Here is a 24,883-nt window from a genome sequence, read left to right as displayed (position 1 = left end):
CTTCCTTCATGATTTTTCTGTAACCTATAACTTCTCTAAAAAAATAGGCCAGTGCAAAAAGGCCTTTTAAATGAGTTTATTTGCACACATTTTCATACATATCAGCTTACCAGAGAAACATTAAATTACATTATAATTGTGTAAAATCCTAAAATCATGGCATAGGATGAGAAAGAACAGTTGGAAAGGGAACGGACCGGGAGAAAAGGAGCACATATGTTTAATGACAATTTGACCTATGAAGAAATAAAAACTTTTATTTGGCGGCCTCTCATTATTATTTAATTTCTCAAAATAATCTTTGTGGTTCTTTGAGAAAAAAATCCTGTCGAAACTATGGAATGCATCCCATATTCTTCCCCAAGAAAATGCACAGAAGGGAAATTGTGCTTCAACCTCACACAGTCAACCCTAAGTGCTTTAGGGTTACCATCTTTGGAAATTGTGTCTCTTCCCACAAAGGAGAAAGAGAATATTTATTCATTCTATCTAAAAATATGGGAGCCAGGGTGTCAAGAATAATGGCAAATACAAACAGGATAAAATTTCCCAGCTAATCAGTGACGGTGACAGCCGGTGGGTCACACCAGAGGAACGGAGGTGGTGACACTTTTCCATTTTAACTTGGTGCATTATCACAACCCTCACAGACAGGAGAAAGTGCTTTTGCATTGAGATGATGTCATCATTTAAAGATGGGAAAACCAAAGCCCAGAGGCTGTAAGAGCTTTGCCCAAGGTCAGATGACCAGTCAGTGGCAGAGCTAGGATTAAATCTAAATCTGATTCCCAGCTTCCTCACCCAAAAGTGCTGCCTCCCATGAGTAAATCTGTAAGGTAAACTCTAACACAGGGCAGACTTAAGTGTGGTTTTTGATACAGCAAACCACCCAAGTTCTTGCAAATCAGGGCAGTATGAACAAATAGATTTGGTCAATATTTTGTTAAAACAAAATATTATTTTTGTAGCAGGTGTGGATGACCAGGCACAAATAAGAAACGAAGAGAGAAGCATCCAGAATCAGAACACTCTTCTCCCTTTCAAAAGAAAGCAAGGTGAAATCAAGCAAGTTGGGAATGTGATTCAATGGCATCGTCCTCTTACCAGTTAGACAACAGCAGATAAAACAGTCCCAAGATTAACACCTGAAAGTCACTGGCACTTGGGTAGGCAGGTCCTGGGTGAGGGGACCAGGGAAGTACTTGGAGAGCTTGAGACAGCAGGTGTTTTGCCAACTAGTACAAGGAATTCAGAATTTTAACACCAAATGAGGCTTCCCTGGTGCATCCTACCTATACTGTCTTTAGGACCTTGAAGAGTATAAAGGCAGAGCCTAGGACCTACAGTGCCATATGCAAAGAAGAGACTTTGTACTTTTTCTCCAAAGGAAAATATATGTAGTATTCTAATGTGTAATGCTTATTGTTAGATCTGATCAAGTAAATGGTTTATTTAATTATCTTTAAAAAATGTAAATGGGGATGAGGTTATCTAGAGTTTTGTACATAGTTCCTCCATCAATCTTGCCCTCCCCCCAACCCCAAATAAATTCTCACTCTGGCTTTTTCTGACAACGATGAAGGGAAAGTAGAAACCTCAGATTGAGAAGCTAAATCTTCAGTGGTATAGAAATGATAGTGGGCACTCAGGGACCCAGGAAGAAAGAGGCAAGGATCCTATGTGCCTTCTTCGTTCTAGATGGATTCGCAAGGATCTTCAAATCTGGGCACAGTCAGAGTTCAGACTTCAGAGAAGGGGCTTCCGATTCCCTTCATCAGCATCTGTTTTGATTTGCTGAACACCTAACAGTGTCAGGGTAGATGCGTCTTTAGCAGATTCTTTTAATGATGATGTCACATTTTTGTGACTGAATTTTCTGTGGCTTTATAAAATGGATGAATGTCTAAACTTGGATGCAAGTTAAGTATCTCATGACATGCACTTTAATGACCGTTACAAGGAAGAAAAAGCATTAATGTAAGATTATGCAACATTGGCCATTTACAGGGTCGTGTCGTGCCAGGACATAATCCCTAGCTTCTCGGCAGGTACGGGCACATTGTCCTCAGGAAGTGGTAACACATGACAAATGCACCACACTATACACACACATTTCTGTAGCAGCTGTGCTGTGTGTCTTCTCTACTCTAAGGCAAGGGCAAATGAAAGGATCCTGAAGCTCCTTTTAGAATTAATGAGATTATGATATGAGTAATACAGGGTAGTATCTTTATCTGTGATAAAGGTTCTTACAGAAATAAAACTTTCCAGGTCTTATTTCCCAATCAGTATTAGAAGGCTGACTGTAGATTGGTATTCCAGATATTTTAACACTGAAACTCAAGCACAATCATAGGTTTTCTGGCAACCATAACATTAGTTCATTTTATGTGGATATATTGCCTCTCTTTTTAGTTGTAAAGTTCTGACAATGATTAAGCTGACTTCTAGAGAAACCAGAGTCCTTTTCAGGAGTGCAGTTGGTAATTATGTTCATCAAGGCCTTTCATTTTTAGAAACATTATGCCAGTTCATATCAAAACCCATGTTGAGTTATGTAGTCCTAGGTTTAACATACCCCAGTGCTCTCCTTCCTCTGAGGGAGTTGGAATATGCCTGCAGGATCTGTGACTAGAGGAAGTGGACCAGAGATAAAGAGAAGAAGCAATATTCATTTCTGCATCCACAGGCATTTGCCAGGCCCTTGTTTACTTTTCATCATTTTGAAGACGTGGAAAGTAAAGTACAGAAAGGGGAAAAAATTTGCCACAGAGGTCACCAAGCTAGTGAGCAATAGAGCCTGAACTGAAAAACAAAAAAATATCTGCCTGACTCCAAAGGCTGAGCTTCTCTCATTAAAAATGCTGCTTCTTCTAAACTTGAAGTCAGTTCTATAGGATGATGGGGACTGAGGGCTCAGAGGGAGATGGTGACATCTCATTTAGTCCCATGTCCTGCTCATGGTTGCTTGGAATTCCATATACTGTAGATCTCTTGTAAAGTCTAGTCAATCAAAATATGAAAATACTTTAATATTTGGATGTAGGGATTTTACTTCAAACTCCAGTCATTTAATTGGCTACAGTGCCAAGCATCTGTCCCTTGGTAATTTTCCCCAGCAGATAATCAGGCAGGACTGGATCAGAGAGAAAGCGATCTGAGGATGGATGAGCTTATCTAGGGTGGACTCGGTGAGAGGCAACAAAACGTTCCATGCTTCAGGTCCTCCTGGTCAATTTATTCTCCTTTTTAATACAAAGCTGGCATCTACATGCTACTGGCCAGAGCTAAGGACAATCCAGGAATAAAAAACTCTGCTGTTAAACCTGGCTGAACACTTTAGCTTTCTTTGTTAGCATGAGAAATTGCTGCAGAATTGTAAATCCTTGCAAAAAGACTTCTGCACACTCCTCGCGTGAATGAACACTGAAGTCATTTTTTTAAAAATGTCCAGTTGCTGCACAACAGTGAACAGACACACCACAGAAGGACTGATTTATGACTAGAAGGAAAAATTACACCCTTCAAAGCCTCCTGTTTGATGGCAGTCATGATCATTAGTGAAAATTAGTATCTATTTAAATTAGTGAAAATAGTATCTATTTAAATGCCTATTTCCAAGTGGATTGGAAGGACATTCAAAAGAGGTGACATCTCATGCAAATATCCCCAGGATCTCTGGAGAATCATTATGTTCTGTCATGTTTACTCACTTTCTTCTTTACTTTTCTACTTTTTCCTTTTCTTACCTGCTGAGTACTATCTTCTAAAATCAAATTCAGCACTAATGGTAATTGTGTACTGCAATTATTTCAGAAAAACTAAATAATCAGACTCGGGAGGTTCTACATAATTAGTATTTCTCATATTAAAGAGTGAGAACTCAGACAGAATTGTGAGGGAGTTAGAAAAGGGTTATAGCGACCAAAGCTGCTGTCCAGGAAAAACCATTTAGTGGAATAAGCAATGAATGGTAGAATAATAATAATTTTTAAAGAGTGCCCTCTCCCATCTGTGCTTTATCTCTCTTCTCAAGTCCCTTCCTTCTAGCTCTAAGATCTCCAATGAATAATTATAATGATAACAACAACAACAACAACAATAAGCCGAGAAGGGAATTAACTCTCAGGTTTCTCCTTTTCTTTTTTTTCTTTTTTTGGTAAAATAGGACAGAAAGACAATATGACATAGGGGAAGTTTCTAAGTCTGACCCAAAATGGTAATAATTATTATCCAATGGATATTTAATAATACAATGTTCATGGATCATTTCTTTTGGACTCTCGTTTTCAAAGAGAGTGGATCCCACCAGAAGATTTAATTTATTGGCTTTAAAATATTGTAAATTTAAAGATGTCCCCTGAAGCATATAACTAGATTAAGTAGGCCTTATTCATATATTCCAAAAGTACAAGTTCCATTTTACTAAGTTGGCATTCCCATTTCATTTGAAAGGACAATTATTACTTATTCTTAAGACAAAGTTAAGATGATTATTTAAGTTCTTGGCAAGAAAGAATAAGGATTATAATCAGAACTTTTGGAATTTGCTTTTTCATCTATAGGATGCCTGAAATCCTAAAACTAAATGATAAAGAAGAAGTACTTTTAAATACACTTTTTTGAACAAACAGGATAAGAGAATGACCAAGAGATGCTTCTCCACTTAAAATAGCTTCTTCTTATCCTCCCAGTTTCTCTTCTGGGGCCATCAGTCTAGCTGATCTTTTTTTTACACTGAAAATGGTGATATTTCAAATCTACCATGTCCCCCGCAACAAAATTTCTATAAATGATGAGTTATTAGTCTTGAAAAAGGATGATCAATTTAAAAAAAACTTGTTCCCCTGAACTGGAAATATTTTAGCGTGAGTGCCTGTGGAGTAAAGCACAGGGTACTGAGGTTAGTGCAAAGGGGAAGTGAACACAGAAGGTGAACATCAAACAAAGGAACAAAAATCTCATATGAGTTAAGGCTTAAGGATCAAAGTAAAGCTATTCCTGGGTGACTGACTAAAGCATATTGTTCTAAACTAAAAGAGCAAGATTCACACACATTTGGTATTAGGGACACTAGAGATCTAATTAAACCTCCTAATTTTATGGATGAGGGACCCCCAAGAGATAATAAGACTTGCCTAAAATCACATTAAGAGTTGGAAGATGACCTAAAAGCAAATATTGGTTCTTTTGATTCTATGGTCATTGTCTCTTTTACCACAAAAGAGACACTTCTGCGTTATGTGTGAGTTCATTAAAGTCAAGCAAGAACATTACGACTGCTGAGTGAAAAAATGGGAGGTGAGGATAAGTATGGAAGAAAGAAAAACAGTTAGGAGGCTGTTGTAGTGACCCAGAAGATAGAGGATAGTCATCAAATGGAGTATCTCTGGGGGATGGAGAGAAGTGGTTGGATTTGAGATTTTCAGGCAGTAGAATTGAAGTACTTGATGATAATGGATGTGAGTCATTAGGGAAAGGTAAGAGTCAAGGATGATTCTCAGGGGTCTGGCCAAAGTCTTGCTTGGGAGACCTTCTGACATGGGAGATATGAGGCATAGTCCCTCAGTTATACATTTAGGGACCATTTTACTAACAATAGGGACTCAAGACAGCTTTGCATTTGCTCACCATGAGTAAAACTGAGGAGTTCTGAGCACATGTCAAAGACTGAATTCTGCATGAAATCCACTCCAAACTTCTACAACAAGGTTTTGCTCCTTTGGGGGCAGTCAGAAATCCCTGCTGAGACTTCCCCTAGAAAAAAGAACCTGCCAAGCAGGCACTCTTAATTTCAAAGCCTTATCAGGCTCTTCATCTCTCCTGGAGGATCAAAGGTTTGAGGAAAGGGAGAAGGTTGATTGCCTATGCTCTGTTCAGGCAGCATTAATAGTGGCCTCTTCTACTTTCTGGTGGAAGCTGGTCATTCTCAAGGAATCAGGATTACAGTTGCTGAATAAGAGGAACCTAAACCTTGGGAGAAACACTATCTCTATATGGATTGCCTCAAGGTTCCTAAGGTTTTCCAGTTCAAAACTGGAGGCATGAAATATAGAGTGTGCTTCGGGGCTGTGGTGTGCCCCAGTCCCCATCTAGGACTTAATTCAGGTACTCACCCCTTCGCCGCCATTTTCACCTGTGTTGGCAAGCATTTCCTGCAGGGCTCTGACAGAGAGGGACTGTTCCAGCACAAAATTGCAGACACAGAGATCTGGAGGAACAGACTGTGGAAATAAAACCAGAATGAGGATACCTACTCATATCAGTCAGGGATCAGTCATGCAAAAAAACATCTCAAGGGCAAAGAGCTTATGAATCAAAATGACACCTGGATGGATGAATGGGAATGTAAAAAGTGGACTTTCCTTTTTCAAGTTAAGATAGGCTTAAGCTGGATTCTGAGGGATTGGACAAAGAAAAACCCCACATCTAAAGAGTACTAAAATGTCAGGATCAACTTGAGTAAAGGTTGATGGCATGCATGGGAAAAAAACACACACAACAAGCTTGCTGAAGAAGGGAAAGGAAGTCGATGTCTGGGTGGGACCAAAGGAAGAAAACCACTAGGATGTCATCTACAATAATATGTAAGAGGGCAACAGACAGACCAGAAAACGGCTCTAGACAACAGTGACCAGAATAGAGAATCCACTTACTCATTAAGAAAACCTGGATACCATAGTGTAAAAAGAGGCAACAGAGGAAGTTAAGAGCTATTTAAATAGAGTGAAAAAGGAAATGCCCGGAGCTGTAAGAATTGATGATCCCCTACAGCAATCGTTCTTCTCTATTACATGCTCAGTTAGCATCATGAAATCCATGCCTATTTTGGAACATTTTTCAACAATAGTTAAAGGCAACCTTCTCTGTCTACTGACTATAGTAGTGGCTACTACTCACTAAGTACTCTCGGTGTGTCAAGAACTGTTCTTAGTACTCCGTAGGTATTAACTCATTTAAACCTCAGAACAACCCTATAAGGTAGGTTCTATTTTTATCCCAGGTTATAGCCAAGGAAACTAAGGCACAGTGAAGTATGTCATCTGCTCAAGGTCATGGTTTATATTTGGGTGAGTCAGGCTTCAAATCTAGTCTGTCTAGATTCAAATAAAATGCAGGCTCTCTCCCAAGTCCATCAGGCATTTAACTTGACACTGTGCCTGCTACTGATGAAACGATTAAATTTTTTTTTTTGTCACAAACAGAACATTTTCGATTAGCAAATATTTAAATGTTACATTAATGTTAAACACCATGCTTGGTGTATTTTCCTAGAGAATACAGATTGAAATTCCCTTGCATTCCAAACTTTTGCTTCCTGAATGATATTGGCAGAACACTGACAACATGAGACTAACAGGAATGGAGACGAGGGCCAGAAGTCACTGACAGATAAGTCTAGCACTCCAAGACTGGTGAAACTGTTTCCATGGAGCTCCCATTGAAAAGTGAAAACACACCTTCTACTAAGGCACAGATAACTTCTCTGACTCCAGCTTTTTCATTTCAAAAATAAAGATGAAAGAAACAGTGATCTTTAAGATCCCATTAATTTCCATGTTTTGTACATTTTTCATCTACCTCCCCAACCTCAATGTCCTAAAAAGTAAGACAATGTGCTACCTGCTGGACCTACCTACTCTAGGGCAGACAACTTCCCCTTCTTAAACTTTTAAGACCCACTGTCTCAGTTTCTGAGCTGCTAAAACAAACACCTCTCAATGGGTTGGCTAACAACAGGAATTTATTGGCTCATAGTTTTAAAGGCTAGAAGGCCTGCTTCCTCCTGGGGTAAGGATCTTCTGGCTGGCCAGAGATCTTTGAGGTTCCTTGGCTTTTCTGTCACATGGCAATGTACATAGCAGTGTCTTCCCCTTTCTCTCCTGGGTTCTACTGACTTCCAACTTGTTGCTTCTCTTTCTGTGTTCCAATTTCTTCTGCGTATAAGGACTTCAGCCATATTGGATTACGGGGCCCACCCTCATTCAGCCTGGTCATACCTTAACAAATAACATCTTCAAAGGTCCTATTTACAAATGGGCTCACATCCTCAGGACCAGGGGTTGAGGCCTGAACAGGCCTTCTGTGAGGGACACGATTCAATCCCCAACAACCCCTACCCCAGGAATTGATGATCTTATCCCACAGGCTACTGGCCCATGGGTTATTTTCTACTAAGGGTTTGAGTACTTTTCTACTTAAGTAGATTTCTACTCAGGGTATCTGTGGTGAGGAAACCTAAAAACCTAGTTTGCCTAGAATTCTGGCATTGCAGGAATTTGCCCAGCTCTCTTTATGAAAATAATTTAATGAAGAACAGAGTGTAAAATGAGGAAACTACATATAGCCTTTAGTTTTATGCTTCTTGAATTGTTTTCAAAGCCCGTTCCTGCTGTGAGTAACTAACTCATTTGTATGAGATGTGAAAGAACAGGCAGCCAGTAATGAAGGGCAGAGTTTCACATTAAGTGTTTTTAGAGTACCTATAGCATCATTACAAGCAGCATACAATTATATGATAAAACATTTCCCTAAAGACTTTATGCTGTAAGCATATATCTTCCAACTCAGTTCCCCCATATACGATACCATTTCAGATGATTTCCCAGAGATTTTTCCACTACTTTAAGCCTAGCCCAAATCTCATGTCCCCAGAATAGGAAGCATACAAGCCAGAGTTTAATCCTTTCCTCCTTCTCCACTTCACTGCAGCATGTGCTTTGGGGAGTTTCTATTCGAGAATTTCTGCAAAGTTACGGTTGGTACTTTAAAAGGTGTACTTGGGTTGTTCAATTGTATGCTCTCAACATTTGTGCCCACCTTCACAATAGCCCTACGTAGCCTAGTCTCTTTAAGAAAGAAATCTTCACAGTTCCAGAAATACTGCCCCTACATGGGATTGTGTGAGTCTAAGTCAGATTTCTTTCCTCTCTGCGTCTGGTTTGCATGGACAGCAGTCAGGGAATCTGTCACTGCCATCCATCCACCCCTGGGGTACCGCCGATAACACAGACACTAGACATGCTACAACTATATGTTTACTTTCCCTCTCAATACTAAAAATCCCAAGGTGGTTGAGATTTAATTACAGGTATGAATAGATGCATGCAAAGGAGGAGACAGTGGGCATGGGGAGAAGGCAATTTGAATGAGAGTACTAAATCTGTCACTGGTTTATACAGTTGTTTTTCCAGGATAGTTTCTCTAACTCTAGAATGTGGTTCCTCTTGAACTTTCTATACTTGGAGTTAAAGCCATGCCATGCCAAAAGCACACAAAACAATGTGTGGGCAGTGGAGGGAACAAGGCAACAGGAATACCTGGAGAAAAACAAAATGCAACTAGCAACTTGGGACATGAATGAAGCTCAGAGCACAGAGCCGTCTGACCTGCTATGCCAGCTGCCATCCTTAATTAAACTCCAAACAGGCCTGAGATCCCATCTCCACATTCCCTAAGAATGAACAAAGGCCACTCGTCCATCAAAGTTAATTTGTTTGCAGCTGTGAGAGTCCCCCAGGAGGCCAGCTCATTGTTTCTGTGCTCTGGAGCCGGGGCCACCCGTCACTCTGCCTGGCAGGCCTGGGGCATGTGTTTGATGATTCTCAGCACGGAGAGAAGGACTCCGTTGACATCTGGTCTAAAATGGTTCCTCATCTGTCTCCCCAGCCCTGTCCTTTGTCTAGAGAGGCACTATGTTTCCAAGTGTCCTACAGAAAACCTTGAGGTGCCAGGGCCCTGGAAAAGCCAGGAAATAGGTATTTATTTAGCCCCATTATGTGGAAAATAGTGGGGTGGGAGGCTTATGCATCTTTCGTGCTCCATAAATCTACATAATACCTTCTTCATTGCACTAAAAGTATTTTTCGGAGGCTTACTAAATCCAAAATGGTGGGATTTAGTAATCATGCCCTTATTATTGTAGTCACTTAGCAATTCTTATTCAATACCCACAATATGCACCCAGCACTGTACTAGTTGGTAGTAGCCAAGCCCTCGGGGAAGAAAAGTGGGTGGTTAACTACAACGAGGATTGTCGCTGCTACTCTATTAACAGCATTAAACCCAGTCTGTTTGGCTCATATAGTTCTTCAAGCACTGAAGTCTGCCTGTCTCAGCAGACTGTGGATTTCTTGAAAAATCTGTCTTATCCTACTTTCGGTATACCCAGGACACAGAACAGTGAGTCCCAGTCAAGGAGCTTGGACTTTCTCTTAGCAATAGAGTACCATTAAAGGATTTGAAACAGAAAGTGATGTAATCAAATTTGCATCTTGGAAAGATTATTTCAACTGCAGTGCAGGGAGTGGACTAAAGGGGACTAGACCAAGGCAGAGAGACAAATTAGGACATGGTTGTAATAAACTGGGTAAGAGGTGACGATGGCCTGAATTAAAGTAGTGGCTGAGGTGATGGAGATGAGGGGATAGATTTGAAGAATCAGGAGAGAGAGGACCTGGTGATGAATTGGTTGTATGAGATGTTGGAGGAGGGGTAGGAGATGACTAGAAAGGATAAAACTCAGCAAGAACAAGCCACACCAAGTGGATTATAATAAATCAAGGAAAGAGTTTTGGTTACAAGTGGGCCAAGACATTAAAGAAAGCAAGTTGCTTTCCTGTGGCCAAGAGGATGGTACTGGGGTAATCAAAGCAGGAGAACCACAAGACAGCAGCAAAACTCAGGAGGGCAAAGCTGGAGAGCTGATGTTCACTGTTGTGGCTCTACATTTCGAATTATATAGGCACAGGGCATCTGTCTGCCCAGGGGCAAGTTGTCTGCTGGTAACAGGTAGAGCTGGATCCAGTTCCCAAGTGTCCTGGCTTCTATATCCATTGTGTTTGTTCCATTTCACCATGCTGCCTAACCAGGACTGAAGATCATCTCCCTGCGATGGCTCCATATAGTACTTCTCAAATACCAAGGATGAGAAGACTTCCCAAGCCCTCCTGGGCAGAAACCATCTCTCCTCTAGAAATGTTCTGGTCAACTAGGATCCACTGGGTGCAGTGGCACTGGATGAGACCAACTTCTCATGGGATACCATCAGGACAGCCAGATGGAATATGCAGTTTGTATTTAAGGAACTTAGAGTACTTTACAGACATTATCTCATCCACTACAGTAGACATGAGCTCATTTATAGACTTCCAGTCTATTACTGATAATACATAATTATTTGTAACATGTTTATACTGCAAAGGCAGAGCCGGTCATTAGCCAATCTAACACCTCCCCACCCCAATCAGGTTTTATTTCAGTACTTAAGCAGTTAAATGCTTTTTAAGCCTCCTTTTGTCACCTCTGGAAAGTTGATGGTCTACAATGAATAAAGTCATACAGTGAATATGTAACTTGTCTGACGCTGTTGTCCAACTTCTGAATTCCTACAAAAACAGATGGTTTTATAGCCATTTTAGAGGTTAATCAACTGAGACAAAAAATAAATTAGGCAAAATGTATAGTGGCAAGTGGAGAAACAAGAACAGAATCCATATCTATGTATCTTTGTACTTATCTATGCAATTATTCCAGGCATTGTGCTAAATATGTATATTATCTCATTTAATACTTATCTCAGACATATTAGGGAGGTTATTATCATCATTTTACAAATGTGGAAACAGAGACTCAGAAAGGTTGAATCACTTCCCCATGATTGTGCTGCTGGAAAGAACATTTAAGCCCTGAGATTCTTTCTGAATCCAACACCCATACTGCACCGGTACCCTGACGAGTGGGTTCCTATCCTAACTCCACTAGGCTACCTCCCTCCCAACTCTTGTATTTTAATATGAAGTTAAGGATAGATTCGTCTTGACTATCTCAGAAACGGTTCTCTATTTTGGAATGGCCAGTGGAATGTAAAGACTATGAGCAGAAGTTAGTGGGAAGGTCAGTGCTAAAGTACTTTAGAAAATCTTGATACTGGGCAGGTGAATCACTTCTGTCTTTACACAGCTCTAAAATCTGAGACCAATTCACCAGGTATACTTTCTCTTCCATGACACAATTCGACTCTGGAAATATGGCACAAATTTCTACCATCGATATACACCTGTAGGAAACATGATCCAGATTTTTAACAGTTTGAGGCAGGAGACTGCCTTTTTGTGGTAAGGGCTATTATCATGGAACAAGGTTAAAATGCATAAAATCTTGCTACTTTTTTTTCACTTTAATATTTTGCTACAGTGAAGGATAGAGGATTTTTCTGAAAATGTATTTAGAAACTGTTCAAAACAGATGAGCTAGAATTTCTGCTCAGATATCATTGCTAACAAAAGCCTTAAACAGTAAGGTACACAAAATTTAAACTTAGAGATGGAAAACATACTTTCTGGAGGGAGTGGGAAGATGTCATATTCTTTCTTTTTTTTTTTATCATCATTTTATTGAGATATGTCATATTCTTTTATAAGAATAAAATTTAAAAGATCCCTTCTGATGCCTGAGGAATCAACCACAGGAATGTAATGCTCCAGCATAGAGACAGCCTGTAGGTTCTTCAGTCTAGGGGTGAGTGAATTGTCCTGAGAGAACTGACAGCGCTGGAAAAACACCACTGCAGCACCAGGAGACTTACTAAGCAGAAATGCTCAGCCCCCAGCAGAGTGACTGTGGTGTCTGAGGTCCTGCTGGCCTGAAGGTGTACTCCAAGGTAGAGGAAAAGGACGGGATACACTGATGATGGGCAAGGAAAAGGGAGAAGTTAACTAAATATAGCAAAGTGTTGATTCTTTTCAAAACAATGAATAAGAAGTTTGTGCTTGGGAGCTTAATAAGTAATTTACTTAGAAAAGACGCTTGCTGAGGCTTTTCCTCTGTAAGGGAGGCACCGCTGCCACCTAGAAGCAGGAAATCCAAATTGCAGGACAAATATCCTTTGACAAAAGTTGTGCTGAGAAACACCAGCTCAAAATGATGAAGAGCTAAAAACCACCCACAATTGCTTTCTTTGCTCCAACCCGAGTGCCCAGACATATTGGCTGGTTTAATCAGTACTAATCTATAGACCCATTAACGTCTACCCTCTCCTAGGGAGACTTTATTAATTCACGTGAGATCAACACTGGCAACGTTAATTATTCTGCTGATGTTGCTCAGATATTCCTCACAAGAGCTAACAAAAATGACCTGTAGGATTTAATGAGAGCTATGGTGGGTCCAAGAATCTCCTGGGTAAGATTGCTAAAATTTCAGATTCCTGGCACCCTTCTCCAGGTGGGTACTTTAAGAGCATCCAATGGATGGACGGAGGGAGGGACATGAGATAAATGATAAAGTAAATGTTAACGGTGGAATTTAGGTGGCAGATATACAGGTATTCTTCTCTGTACAATTCTTCAATTTTTCTAAATGTTTATAAATTTTCATAATAATATGTGGGGTGAAAAACAGATTGAATGCAGAAACAGAGAATCCAGCTTTCTTTTATTAAGCCAGAAATGAAAGAGATCTGAAAAAATGTAAAGTAAGGTCACACTTTGCACTAATTTTCTTTTAGAAAATATATTTTTTCATAACTGTTATTTAGGTTATTATTGCTATTTTAAAGTTGACTAATAAATAAATATTTTGAAAAATTCAGAAAAAGAGTATCTCAGGTGATTTTGAAAAAGATCTTTGAGCCCTCTTTGAAAGACATTGCAGAGCAACTAAACTAAGCAAACAAGCAAAATCAGGTCCCTGGAGAGAGTCTGATTTTCACTCCAGATCTATCTTTAAAGCATCCAGCTCATTAAAGAACAAGAATTGTTTCCAAATGAATAGCCTGATAATTTGAGAACTACATGATTGTTTTTATGATTTTTCCTGATATGGAAGTAACGTTGAGGTGCCCTGGACACCTACATTCTGCCAAGCATCAGTTTGCTTCTGGCACAGTTAGAAAGAATGTTACCAAGAGCCTGGTAAAAATCAGTGCTGTGAAGCTTGTATTCTTTAAAATAAGGAAGAGGGGCAGCCAGAGACTCAGAGACAAAGTGCTGGGTAACTGGCTTGCAAAAACAGCCTGTTGGGAAAAAAGCATAAACTGACAGGTTGGATGGTTGATTTGGTTCATGACTGAGGCAAGTTTTTCCCCCTGCTTGGCAGTGCACTGCTGGCATGTTAAATAACTAAGGTGCCAAGAGGTGGAAACTTGTAACATTTGCACCTGGAAAAACAAGCTGTGTCGATGAGCAGCCACTAATACCTACTGCTCACGGGCAGAGATACCCAGAACACTGGCTCTTTATATGGTCCTAAAAAATATATGGCTGTAAATAAAAGCTTAAGGAGTAGCAGAGGTACCATCACAAGCTCTATGGACACTTAACTGGACTCTAGAATCCCTGGAACTGTAGCTTTCAATGGAAGCTACAATGAGAAATTGTGTAGATGTTATTCTGAAGAGCTTGTATGTGAGAAAAATAGCAGAGACCAGGAGAGAAGAAGAAAAGAATGTCAGACAGGAGATGAAACCAACCTAAGTGTTTCAAGAATGTCAGGGGCTGTCAGATAGAGGAGGAACACGGAGTGAAGGATGGCGGAGTTAAAAATGCAGTGAGATGGGCAGAAATAGGATGAGATGGGGTGAATCCTGATGGTGGTGAGGAGGAGGAAATGTAGTCTCAAGCTAATGTATATGCTTTAGTCTGGAGTTTGGTTTACTTTCATTTTGGTGGGGGAAACGTGGAACAACATTGCACATTCTGTGTATTCCTTTGTTAACTTCACTTACCCTTTCCTTCCTCTCCAATGATGCTGTGGTTGTTGTTACAAAATTTAGAAACCCTAGTGAAGCTCTTCTCTCCTACCGAGGCAATCAGACCCAGAAGCTGCAGGAGGGGAGAATTTGTGTCGTTTGGTCTTTTCATTGTATAAGAAGGGGAAGATTGGAGAAAGCATTATGAGGCACTGCGGTCGCAGCTAGGGGCGGGCACCCACGAAACCCTCTGCGGTCGGCGTTGCTTGAGGGGTACCGGCGGCGGCTCTTCCCGGAGGCGAGGGTGAGGCGGGGGACTTGGCCGAGTCCCCGGCGGAGGCGTGCAAGGTGTGGAGGGCGGCGAGAGAGGAACGCGAGACAATCTCTCTTCAGGAGGGTTGAACCAAAAGCCTTTATTTAGGGGTGAGCACAAGTTATATAGGGTGGCATAGAGGGCGGGGTTGGTGTAGGGGTGTGGGGCCCTACATGGCAATGCTGAGGGGATAAAGCTTAGGATTGGTTCTGAGAGGGCGCGGAAGTCGTTTGAAAAGGGGCGGGAGTTGCTCTGGCAACGGTGTATGCGCACTGGCGGTGGCGGGAGTTGCTCTGGCAATGGGGAGTGTACGGGCAAGATAAAGGGGGCGGTTTTCTCTGGCAAGCTTCCTCTAACGGTTGTATTTCGGGTGAGGGAGATGGGGCCTGTAGCCGGCTCCACTTTCTCAGGCCCGGGGGGCTGTGGAGGGTATTACTGCCCATGCCCACTACCCTCTCCAGGGGCTGGCCAGGTTCCCTGGGAGGGTGCTGTGGAGGGCGCTACTGCCCATGCCCATTGCCTCCCCCAGGGGCTGACCAGGTTCCCTGGCCCCGGCCCGCCAAGTTGGAACTCAGCACCAGCAACCCGCAAGGCACCCACAAGAGCTGAGAAAATGCCATTGAACTGAAGGCTGACAAGAGAACAGGGAAACTGGATGCCTGAAGCGGTGCTATCCCCTTAAGTGTGTTGTCACCAGCATCACTTAACCTTTTGTGAGCACCACCTGTTTACTGGGTCCTGCTCTGGCTGCAGGGTTAGCTACGTGAGGCTCACATACTCATGATCTGAAGTGAACACAAAGCTTGGGGAGATGCAGGGCAAGTACAACAGCTTCACTTCTAAATATTCAGTTTTTTTTCCCCAATGCCTCCTTCCCACTTTCACACTGAATCCAAATTCCAATGTGGAAGTGAAGATTTAAGTTTTGCCCCCTACATGGAGTTTTTGCTTTGACAGAAACAACTATATCATTGTAAACTGAGTTTTGGATTTAGAAAGTTTGGTGGGAGTACATGGATACATGTTTACAAAGTTTGCAGACTGAAAAAGCCTTTGTGGAAATAAAGTTATGATTATTTTTCTCCAAGATGGAAAATGTCTTTCTGTCCCCTCTACAGACAACTAGACTCCATCTGCCCCAATTGCCTCATATTGTTTGAGCTAAAGCACCGCTGTTAGATGGTTACATTTGCAAGGATTAGTACTACATGGTTCCATTTGTTAGGGATTTTAAAACGTGTTTGTTGGGCAGGGATTTAGTACTGTTAGTCAGCAGCTGTAAGAGTTTTAAAAACGTTCATTTAATAATAAGTACTGCTTGAGTAGAGTGCTAGTAGAGAGACCTATCACCTCCTGGGGCCATAGTGTCTCCAGTAGTGTCATCATTACCAGGTGGTATTGTGAGTACAGAGAAAGGACAGAAATTAAAATGCCCATTGAACTGTGGAGATCTGTGGGATCCCATTCTTCTTAATCCTCCCTGTTGAAGTCACTGATACCTCTCACCCAGCATATGAGCTGGCTCTGAAAAACACAAGGGAACCACTAGGAGACTCAGTTTCTTCCCACTACTCAGTATCTGTTGGGGCCGGCCAGGAAATACCATATCTAATACTGCCTCCGCCCAACCATTCAAGAACACATGGCTGACCTTCACCTGAAGTTCTGTTCTTCAGCTCTGCTAAGCAATTAATCCAGGATTACTGAGGTTCCCCATCAACAATGTGGAAGGGGAGGGGTGTTGTACTTTTCCTTTCCCTCCTGATTAAACAGAAGTTATCTCCAATAAGTAATGGCTGAATTAACTTGGCACTGTGCGAGAGAATTTCTACCCTCAGTAGAAATTGACAAAGCAATGCCACACCTCCAAAAGCAAAGTCCTTGCTCATGGTGACATAAGCAAAGTCTGTGAGACCCTATGAAGGCAAATGCTTCAAATTAGCCAGTTGTTCTCCAGTGGCCTTCGTCCTTATGTTCTCAGTGAACAAGACGGAGATGAAAGCCATGTTTAGCTTCCATTAAACATGTACAATTTTTGGAAGAAGCGAGTTCTTTCATTACCATAGCAACTGGAAACTTTCCATGGCAGGCTGTAGGTAAGTTTGAACATGATGCTAATGAAATCAAGGTCATAGCTTTGCTTCATTTTGGGATGACACCTTAACACCTAAACTGGCTAGCTACTTTTTTTGGTTAAGATATCAGTCAAATGAGGAAACAGGTATACGGCTGTAAGACTACAAATTTAGCCCTATGCAATTTCTCAAAGTGTGGTCTGTGGGACTACCTGCATAAGGATCTTGGGAGGTTTGTTTAAAACAATAAATGCAGACTTCTGGGCCCCAAGATGAGGATGGGGATTGAAGGATATGCTCGCTCAAGGTTTGAGAATCACTAGCCTTCTGGAGCTATCAACTCCCATTTTGCCCGTGGATACTGGGCCAGACCTAACCCCTTTTAGATAAAGCATTCTTGACATAATTTACCTGTGAAATTTAGTGGTAAGCTAAACCCCACAGGGCTCATTTTTCATTGTGAAATGTGATCGGATGATGTTGTGGAGACTTCTCATGAATATCAAAAAGTACTCATCTTTCTTGGCTATATTTTTACAGAAATGTAATACTCTTTTAGCTGTTTACTAGGGGTTTTACTGAAGGATAATATTAAACCTTCTTATGTTTGCTCAGTCTCACAGCTTGCGTTAAATTCCAAAAACTCTTCCCATCTTTAGGTAAAAGAAACAAAGTTGTTTGAAACTAGTTTCCACAGTTTATTAGGGCAATAATTCAAATTTCAAGTCTGAAGTGACTGCTCTTGGGATTGAAGAGGTGGAGGAGAGATCAATTATTCCACCCTCTGTGCTCTTAGGCACTGGTGCACTGGAACCACCCCAAAGAGAGGAAAATCTCTTCTATTTTAAGTAGAAATTACTTGGGATGTATACCAAAGTGCTAAAGTAGGGTTTGAAGCAAAAATCCTTGATGAAAGTGCTATAATAAAAAAAGGAATCATTAGGTCAAGTTTTTTTGCTTTTTGTTTTTTTTATTTTTTACTTTGCTGACCATTAAATAGTTGAAAAACAATGTCTGAGGGAGGCTAGCAAACAGCTTTCTTGTACCGATTGTTCTCATCTTCAAAAGGCTTTGAATAATAAGCCTCAGCTGAGATTAAGTGGAATGGAAAAAAAGTGTTTTGAGACATCTCCCAACAGTGAAAACAGCTAAATTCTGGAATGACTGAGTCAGGAACACTTTGTAATCATTCCCTAAAATAAATTGGATGAAGAAAAACAAACTGATTCACCATAGTGTTTTTTAATTATTTAAAATCACCAATCTTCTGCATGTTAGGAAATTACAAATAAATAAGATAAAGTTTGTAAATAATTTGCAAAATATCTGAGTTCATATAGTTTGTTCAGGTCATTATTTAAAAAGAATGAAACCTTAAAGAATGAATGGGGCACACTATTGAAAAGGAGAAATTAAGGTGTCAATTTAAATGTCTGAAAACCTTAATTTCCAAAACAATTTAAAATATTCCCTTTACAAAATGCTCCTCATGTGACAGACGCAGGCTGTAGAGATTATTTTGCTTAACATTTTACAGTAAGTTGGGGAAGGAGCAAAGCCAGATCTCTCAAATCACCATCCAGAGTTCTTCGTAGGCAATAGTTTGATTTGTGAATTATGGATATGCACCGAACTTGAAAGGACCACACAAAAGGTCATAATCATGACTTACGATTTATCCCCTAGATTTTATCAATCCCATGAGGACTACATATGGCAGATGTAACATTGCTTGAATTCTTCAGAATCAAGTGCTAATGTAAATGCAAGGCACAATTTTTCTTCTATATAAAAGCAACAACTGGAAAAGAGATGTTCTCCTAATCGCAGGGGAAAAAAAAAAAAGCAAGTCTTTGTGATCTAATTAGTAAGTTCAGGAGTTGGTGGAGGAAGAAAAAATACTGCTAATCGGGACCAAAATAGCAGCTATTAGGTGTGAAGAGCAAAGTACTAAGCAAAGGAGCCCTGTATGAATAATACCTGCCCATAATTCACCTGGGGCCATTTGCCTGCTGTGAACAAGTAAATGACAAATGAACAGCAGAGCTTTGGTGCTACTTTACACACTGAATAAATTCTTTGTGAAGATTCCCACCACTAAGGTACAGACTGCCTTTAAATAAAAAGATGGCGCTGGTACTGCTTCACACACGTAATTTATCACGGTGATATTAATAACTCAAATGGGAAGGAGGACAATAGAGGTGAGGAGAGAAATCAGGGTTAAAAAGTTGAAAGTTTTTTCTTTTCAACTAGGCCCTCAGATCTTTCCAACTATATGAGGCTTAAATGAGGTCCAACAAATGACAAATGCATTAATAAACTTGCCATATGTTGTGTCAGACTTTGATATTTCTTTGCAGATCTCTTTCCCTTCTCTATTTCTTGACTGTTAGAAATAGCACTTCATGGAGCTCAATATAAATGTAGAAATAATAAAACAATTTCCTGAAAGTAAACCCCTTAGCTGCCAATTGGGAAGAACAGTGTATTAGTCAGGGTTCTCTAGGGAAACAGAAACAACAGGAGATATCTGTAAATATGAGATTTATAAAAATTTCTCACACAACTGTGGAAACGGATGAGTTCAAATTCTGTAGGGCAGCAACTCCAATGAAGGTCTTCGATGAACTCCCCAGAACAGGCTGGCTGAAGAAGTGCAAGTTCTCTCTTCCCTCTCAAGAGTCTTCAACTGATTGAATTAAATGCAACTGATTGTATTTTCTCATGGTGGAAGACACTCCCTTGGTTGACTATAGATGCAATCAGCCACAGATACAATCAATTGACTGATGATTTAATAAACCAGCCTTCTGGTTTATTAATCAGCCATGAAATTCCTTGCAGTAACAGGCCAGTGTTTGCCTGACCTGACAACTGGGCACCATCACCTGGCCAAGGTGACAAATGAACCCAACCATTACAAACTGAGATGTGGAGCCGGGTTTTTTGGGATCTGAACATAGTTAGGATTGTATCCCAACCCTCAGACTTGATGAATTCACATAAATAACAATATGAAAATGAGTCTTTTGTCCTGTCTGCAAATGACAATAATAGTCTCAGGCCCAATAGGCCCATGAAGAAGAGTTGCTCAATGGAGAGTACCTACATTGGCCCCCTGGGACCAAACCATGGGGCCAGTCCACTCATGCATGCAAGACCACACCAAATACTGCAGCCACCTCTGATTATCCCCATGTGGTGGACAGCAAGGCTTGGACTTGCAAACAGCTACCCACCACTGCCAGGCACTCTGACAACAAAGAGACAAAGAATGTCTGGTCTTACAGATTAACCTCTCAGCCTCCCTTTTCGGTGCAGCTGAACTCTGTGAGACCACTGCATACCCACCAACCTCCAGAAGACTGCAGGACTAAACCCACAAAGGTTTGTACCCTTGTTTACTTTAGACAACACTTACAGTGTAAATCCTCTGCTGTATCATTTTTCCTCATCTGCATTCTCTTCTATTTAAGGCCCTGCCCTGCTCCAGCTCCTCTTGCCTTCCAAAGCTGATAGAACACCTACTCTGTAACCAATACACTCCATCACTCATTCCCCTCCCTTCTTCCTGACACCACCTCCCACTGCTAGCCACTAAACTTGCCTCTTCCCAAAGGACCCAGTTTCCCTTCAGGACCTCTCTAGAATAGGACGTACACTCTCTCATTCCTCAAGTACTTCGGGCTTAGGAGGTGGGTTCTGTGTCCTTCTCATGCCCAGGCATTAACCCCTTCTCCTTTAAGCCTCATATACCACCCCCTCCTCTTTGCAGTCTATGCACTTCCTTGACATTCCCTTCCTTCACTGAATCTCTGGCCGTTCTTCATAATCGCCCCTGGTGATTTGAACGTTCATATGAATAACCCATCTCATATTGTGCCCCATCAGTTATTTTGCTTCCTCGTTATCAAGGATCTCCTACACTCCACTTCAACTACTCTCTCTTTCATGGTCATGCACCTTGGCCTTGTCTTCAGCCCAAACTGCTGAACCCTGAAATCCTGATTGAGACGCCCCTCTCTAACCATTCAATCATCTTCCAGCTTGCTTGCTTACCACTCAATTACTCTCACTACTATTTGTATACTGTATATGTTTTCACTATCAGTCCTCTCTTATCTTTATCTCCCTCTGCATTCAGCTTAAATTCCAAGACTCTATGGGCCATCCTTGGAATCACTCTTGCCAGCTTCCTAAACTGCCTTTCCCCTTTGTGGTTTCATCACACTTGCCTGGCAACATTTTGAACCCTGGATGAATTTTTCTTCATTCCTGGACTGCTGAGGCCTGCTGTATCAAATGACACAATCTAGAAAATTAGTAGCACTAAAAATTCACAGTCACCAACCTCAACTGGCTCTCCCACTACTCCACAACCCTACCACTCTTCTCTAAGTAGCTCACCCTCCAAACTTTCTGTATAGAATCTATAGCTCTACCTCTATACTTTCCTTCTTTCTTCCTACTCAATGAAATTTGAGTTCCTCCTTTATTTGAAGGCCAACTCCTCATCTGTGTTCTAACACCAGCCTTTTCCACCCTATCAGCAATTTTGCATGCTCAATTATCCTTTCGCTTTCCTGTATCTTCTCCCTTTTCTTCTCTACATGCACCTTCCCATCTGCATTTAACCATGCTTAAATCTCTCCTATGACAAGAATCCTCCATCCTGAGACTCTCTTCAGGTATCACTCTTTCTCTTTCAGAAGTGTCTGAACTGGTTGTCTCTATTTTCTTACTGTTCTCTTATTTCTCATGTACTCTAAGTTGGTTTCTGCCCTTATCACTCTGTTAAAGAGCTCTCACCAAGAACACCACTGGCCTTGGTACCGCTACATCTAATGGGCACATTCCAGTCCTCTTGTCATGTGACCTCCAAGTGGCATTCTACATTATTGACTACGTACCTTCTCAACACTCTTCCCTTCGTTTCTGTGGCTTCTGTGACACTACACCTGCCTGTTTTCCCTCTGATCTCTCAGAATGCTCCTTCTCATTCTCTGTGGTATGTTCCATTTGCTCCCCACATTCTTTAAATATTGAAATTTTTCCAGGTCTTACTCTCTCCTCTTGATAATTCATATTTTTCCACTCACTCTCACAGCTTGTTTTACTTTCTTTAAGCCAATAACTGCTATATATTTTCTCTACCCCCGACTTCTTCTAAATTCCTGATCTATACTACTAAATGCCTGCCAAAATTTCCATTCAGATATAGGACAAGCATTTTAATTCAATGCACCCAAAACTGAGTCCATAAGATCCATACTCATCCCCTGGACTAAATTCTCTCTTCTTCTCTATTTCACTAAATGATATCCTTTGACAAGCAGCTAAAACTTGTAACTCTAAAGTCATATTTGATTCCTCCCACCCTGATCACTTCTCCACCATGTGAATTTCATTACACAGACCTGAATTCAACTTAGTCTCAGTTAATTCCTCTTCTTTTTGTACAAATGAGGAACCTAAACAATTTCCCAAAACACATGTTCTACTCCAACATTAGACCCCTGTTCAGGTCTGGCTTCTATCCTTGCTACTTCAAAATCTGTACCCTCACCTCCACTCTCTTCTTTTGCATCTGCCAAAGCTGTACTCAATTTAATCCCATCACTAATAATTCCATCTATTAGTGTTCTCTCTTGTGCACCCTCAATCACTACTTTTCTAGAGACTCTTTCCTCTTTACCTAGAAACATGCTTGTGTCTCTTCCATCATGGACATACCTTTTTTTTTTTTTTTTAGGTATTTTTAAAAATTCAGTTTTACTGAGACATATTCACATACCATACAATCAACCATGGTATACAATCAACTGTTCACAGTACCATCATACAGTTATGCATTCAGCACCACAATTTTTGAACCTTTTCTTTATAAGAATAAAAAAAAGAATAAAAAATAAAAGTAAAAAAGAACACGCAACTCATTCCATCCTCCCAATCACACTCTATTTTTCATTTAGATTTTGTCCCCATTTTTCTACTCATCCATCCAAACACTGGATAGAGGGAGTGTGAGCCACAAGGTTTTCACAATCAGACCATCACACCATGTAAGCTACATAGTTATATAACATCTTCAAGAATCAAGGCTACTGGATAGCAGTTTGACAATTTCAGGTATTTCCTTCCGGCTATTCCCAAACACTAAAACCTAAAAAGGGATATCTATATAGTGCAAAAGAATGCCATCCAGAGTGACCTTGACTCCACTTGAAATCTCTTAGCCACTGATACTTCATTTTGTTTCATTTCTCTTCCCCTTTTTGGTCAAGAAGATCTTCTCAATCCCATGATGCTGGGTCTAGGCCCATCCCCGGGAATAATAACCTGCCTTGCCAGGGAGATTCACACCCCTGGGAGTAGGTCCCACGTAAGGGGGAGGGCAGTGAGTTTACCTGCTGAGTTGGCTTAGCTAGAGAGAGAGGCCACATCTGAGCAACAAAAGAGGTTCCCTGGGGAAGACTCTTAGGCACAATTATAAGTAGGCTTAGCCTCTCCTTTGCAGTAACAAGCCACATAAGGACAAGCCCCAAGATTGAAGGTCCGGCATATCAAATTGTGAGTCCTTAATGGGAAACTCCTTCTTTTAACCTAGATTATTCTTCAGCTACCATTCCATATACTTTCTTTTAACACAACTTCTCCAAAGAGTAGCAAACAGCCACTGATGAGGTTCTGGTTCAGGTAATGGAGGAAAAGTTTACATCAGAATAACATTCCTAATTATAACAATTACAAATTCTGGATAGATATAAAAATTTGAAGGCACTGGAGGGCAACTTAAAGCAGACATAAACTGGAGGATATATGACTCTTCAAAGAAGGGAAGCCAATTAGATGATAACTCATTTAATCGCATTTTTCCCTGAGAGCACTTCCCAGTTCCTGGGGCCCAAGGAAGATAACCCCAAATAAAAATCTGCTGTGGAGCCAGGGGTCTGAGTCTGGGGCTCTCAAAATGGCTAGAAATTGAAGTGGAGATTGTTAAAAAGAAGGGAAATACCACAGATGACAAAAGCCAAAAGCAGCACACAAAGTCACCTATGATTTTTGGCTGAATCATAAATGGTGCAGGTCAACATTCTAAGAAACCCAATGGAAAGCAACACCTCTGATGCTAAATGGCTGAGCAGAAATGTCAACAGCTATCCATTTCTGGAGTGACAGATTTTGGTGTGCAAATCTTGCTAAATAGAGGGGGTTAGAGATCACCTCAGGCTTTTCATTGAAACTCCGAAGAACCACATCCCAAGACTAAGGACTAAATGCTAGAACTGAGATCAAAACTAAAACAGATCAAGCCTCATGAGATCAAGGAGAGTCACCAGCAATTTTCCTGTCAGCTACAACAAAATGCAACACCCTCAGAAGATAACGGAAAACAGAAAAACTACAACAGAGCATCCATAATATCCAATACACAATAACAAAATTAGTAGATAAGCAAAGAAATAGGAAAATGTGATTCATAATAAAGAAAAAGTAAGTCATTAGATTCAGATCCACAGACAATCCAGATACTGGCATTAGTAGCAAAGGACTTTAAAATAACTTTTACAAATAAGCTAATGAATTTACAGGACAAGATGGATATAATGGGAGAAGAGAAAGAGAATTTCAAGAGAATATGTAAGCCACACAAATAAACTAATGGAAATTTTAGAATTGAAAAATAAAATATCTGAAATAAAAAATTAATTAGAGGGGCTCAATAGAACATTGACATTAAATAAAAGAATCAGTAAATGTGAAGACAGGTCAATATAAAGTATTCAAATAGAAGCACAGGGA

General features: G+C 40.7%; 1 protein-coding gene across 27 annotated transcripts in view; it reads right to left on the bottom strand.

The window, feature by feature from the left end:
* The window catches only part of RYR3 (ryanodine receptor 3), a 514,330-nt gene that overhangs the window by 332,300 nt on the left and 157,147 nt on the right, over positions 1 to 24,883 (bottom strand). For all 27 annotated transcript variants that reach the window (XR_005216490.1, XM_037834372.1, XM_037834393.1 and 24 more), the window contains exon 3: positions 6,117 to 6,224. Coding sequence is in view for 26 of the 27 variants with exons in the window: in XM_037834372.1 (XP_037690300.1) it covers positions 6,117 to 6,224 (108 nt within the window). In the remaining variant the exon portion in view is untranslated. The remainder of the gene's footprint in view (positions 1 to 6,116; positions 6,225 to 24,883) is intronic.

Source organism: Choloepus didactylus, chromosome 4 (assembly GCF_015220235.1).
Source record: "Choloepus didactylus isolate mChoDid1 chromosome 4, mChoDid1.pri, whole genome shotgun sequence".
Taxonomy (NCBI): domain Eukaryota; kingdom Metazoa; phylum Chordata; class Mammalia; order Pilosa; family Megalonychidae; genus Choloepus; species Choloepus didactylus.
This window is presented reverse-complemented; position numbering and strand designations above follow the sequence as displayed.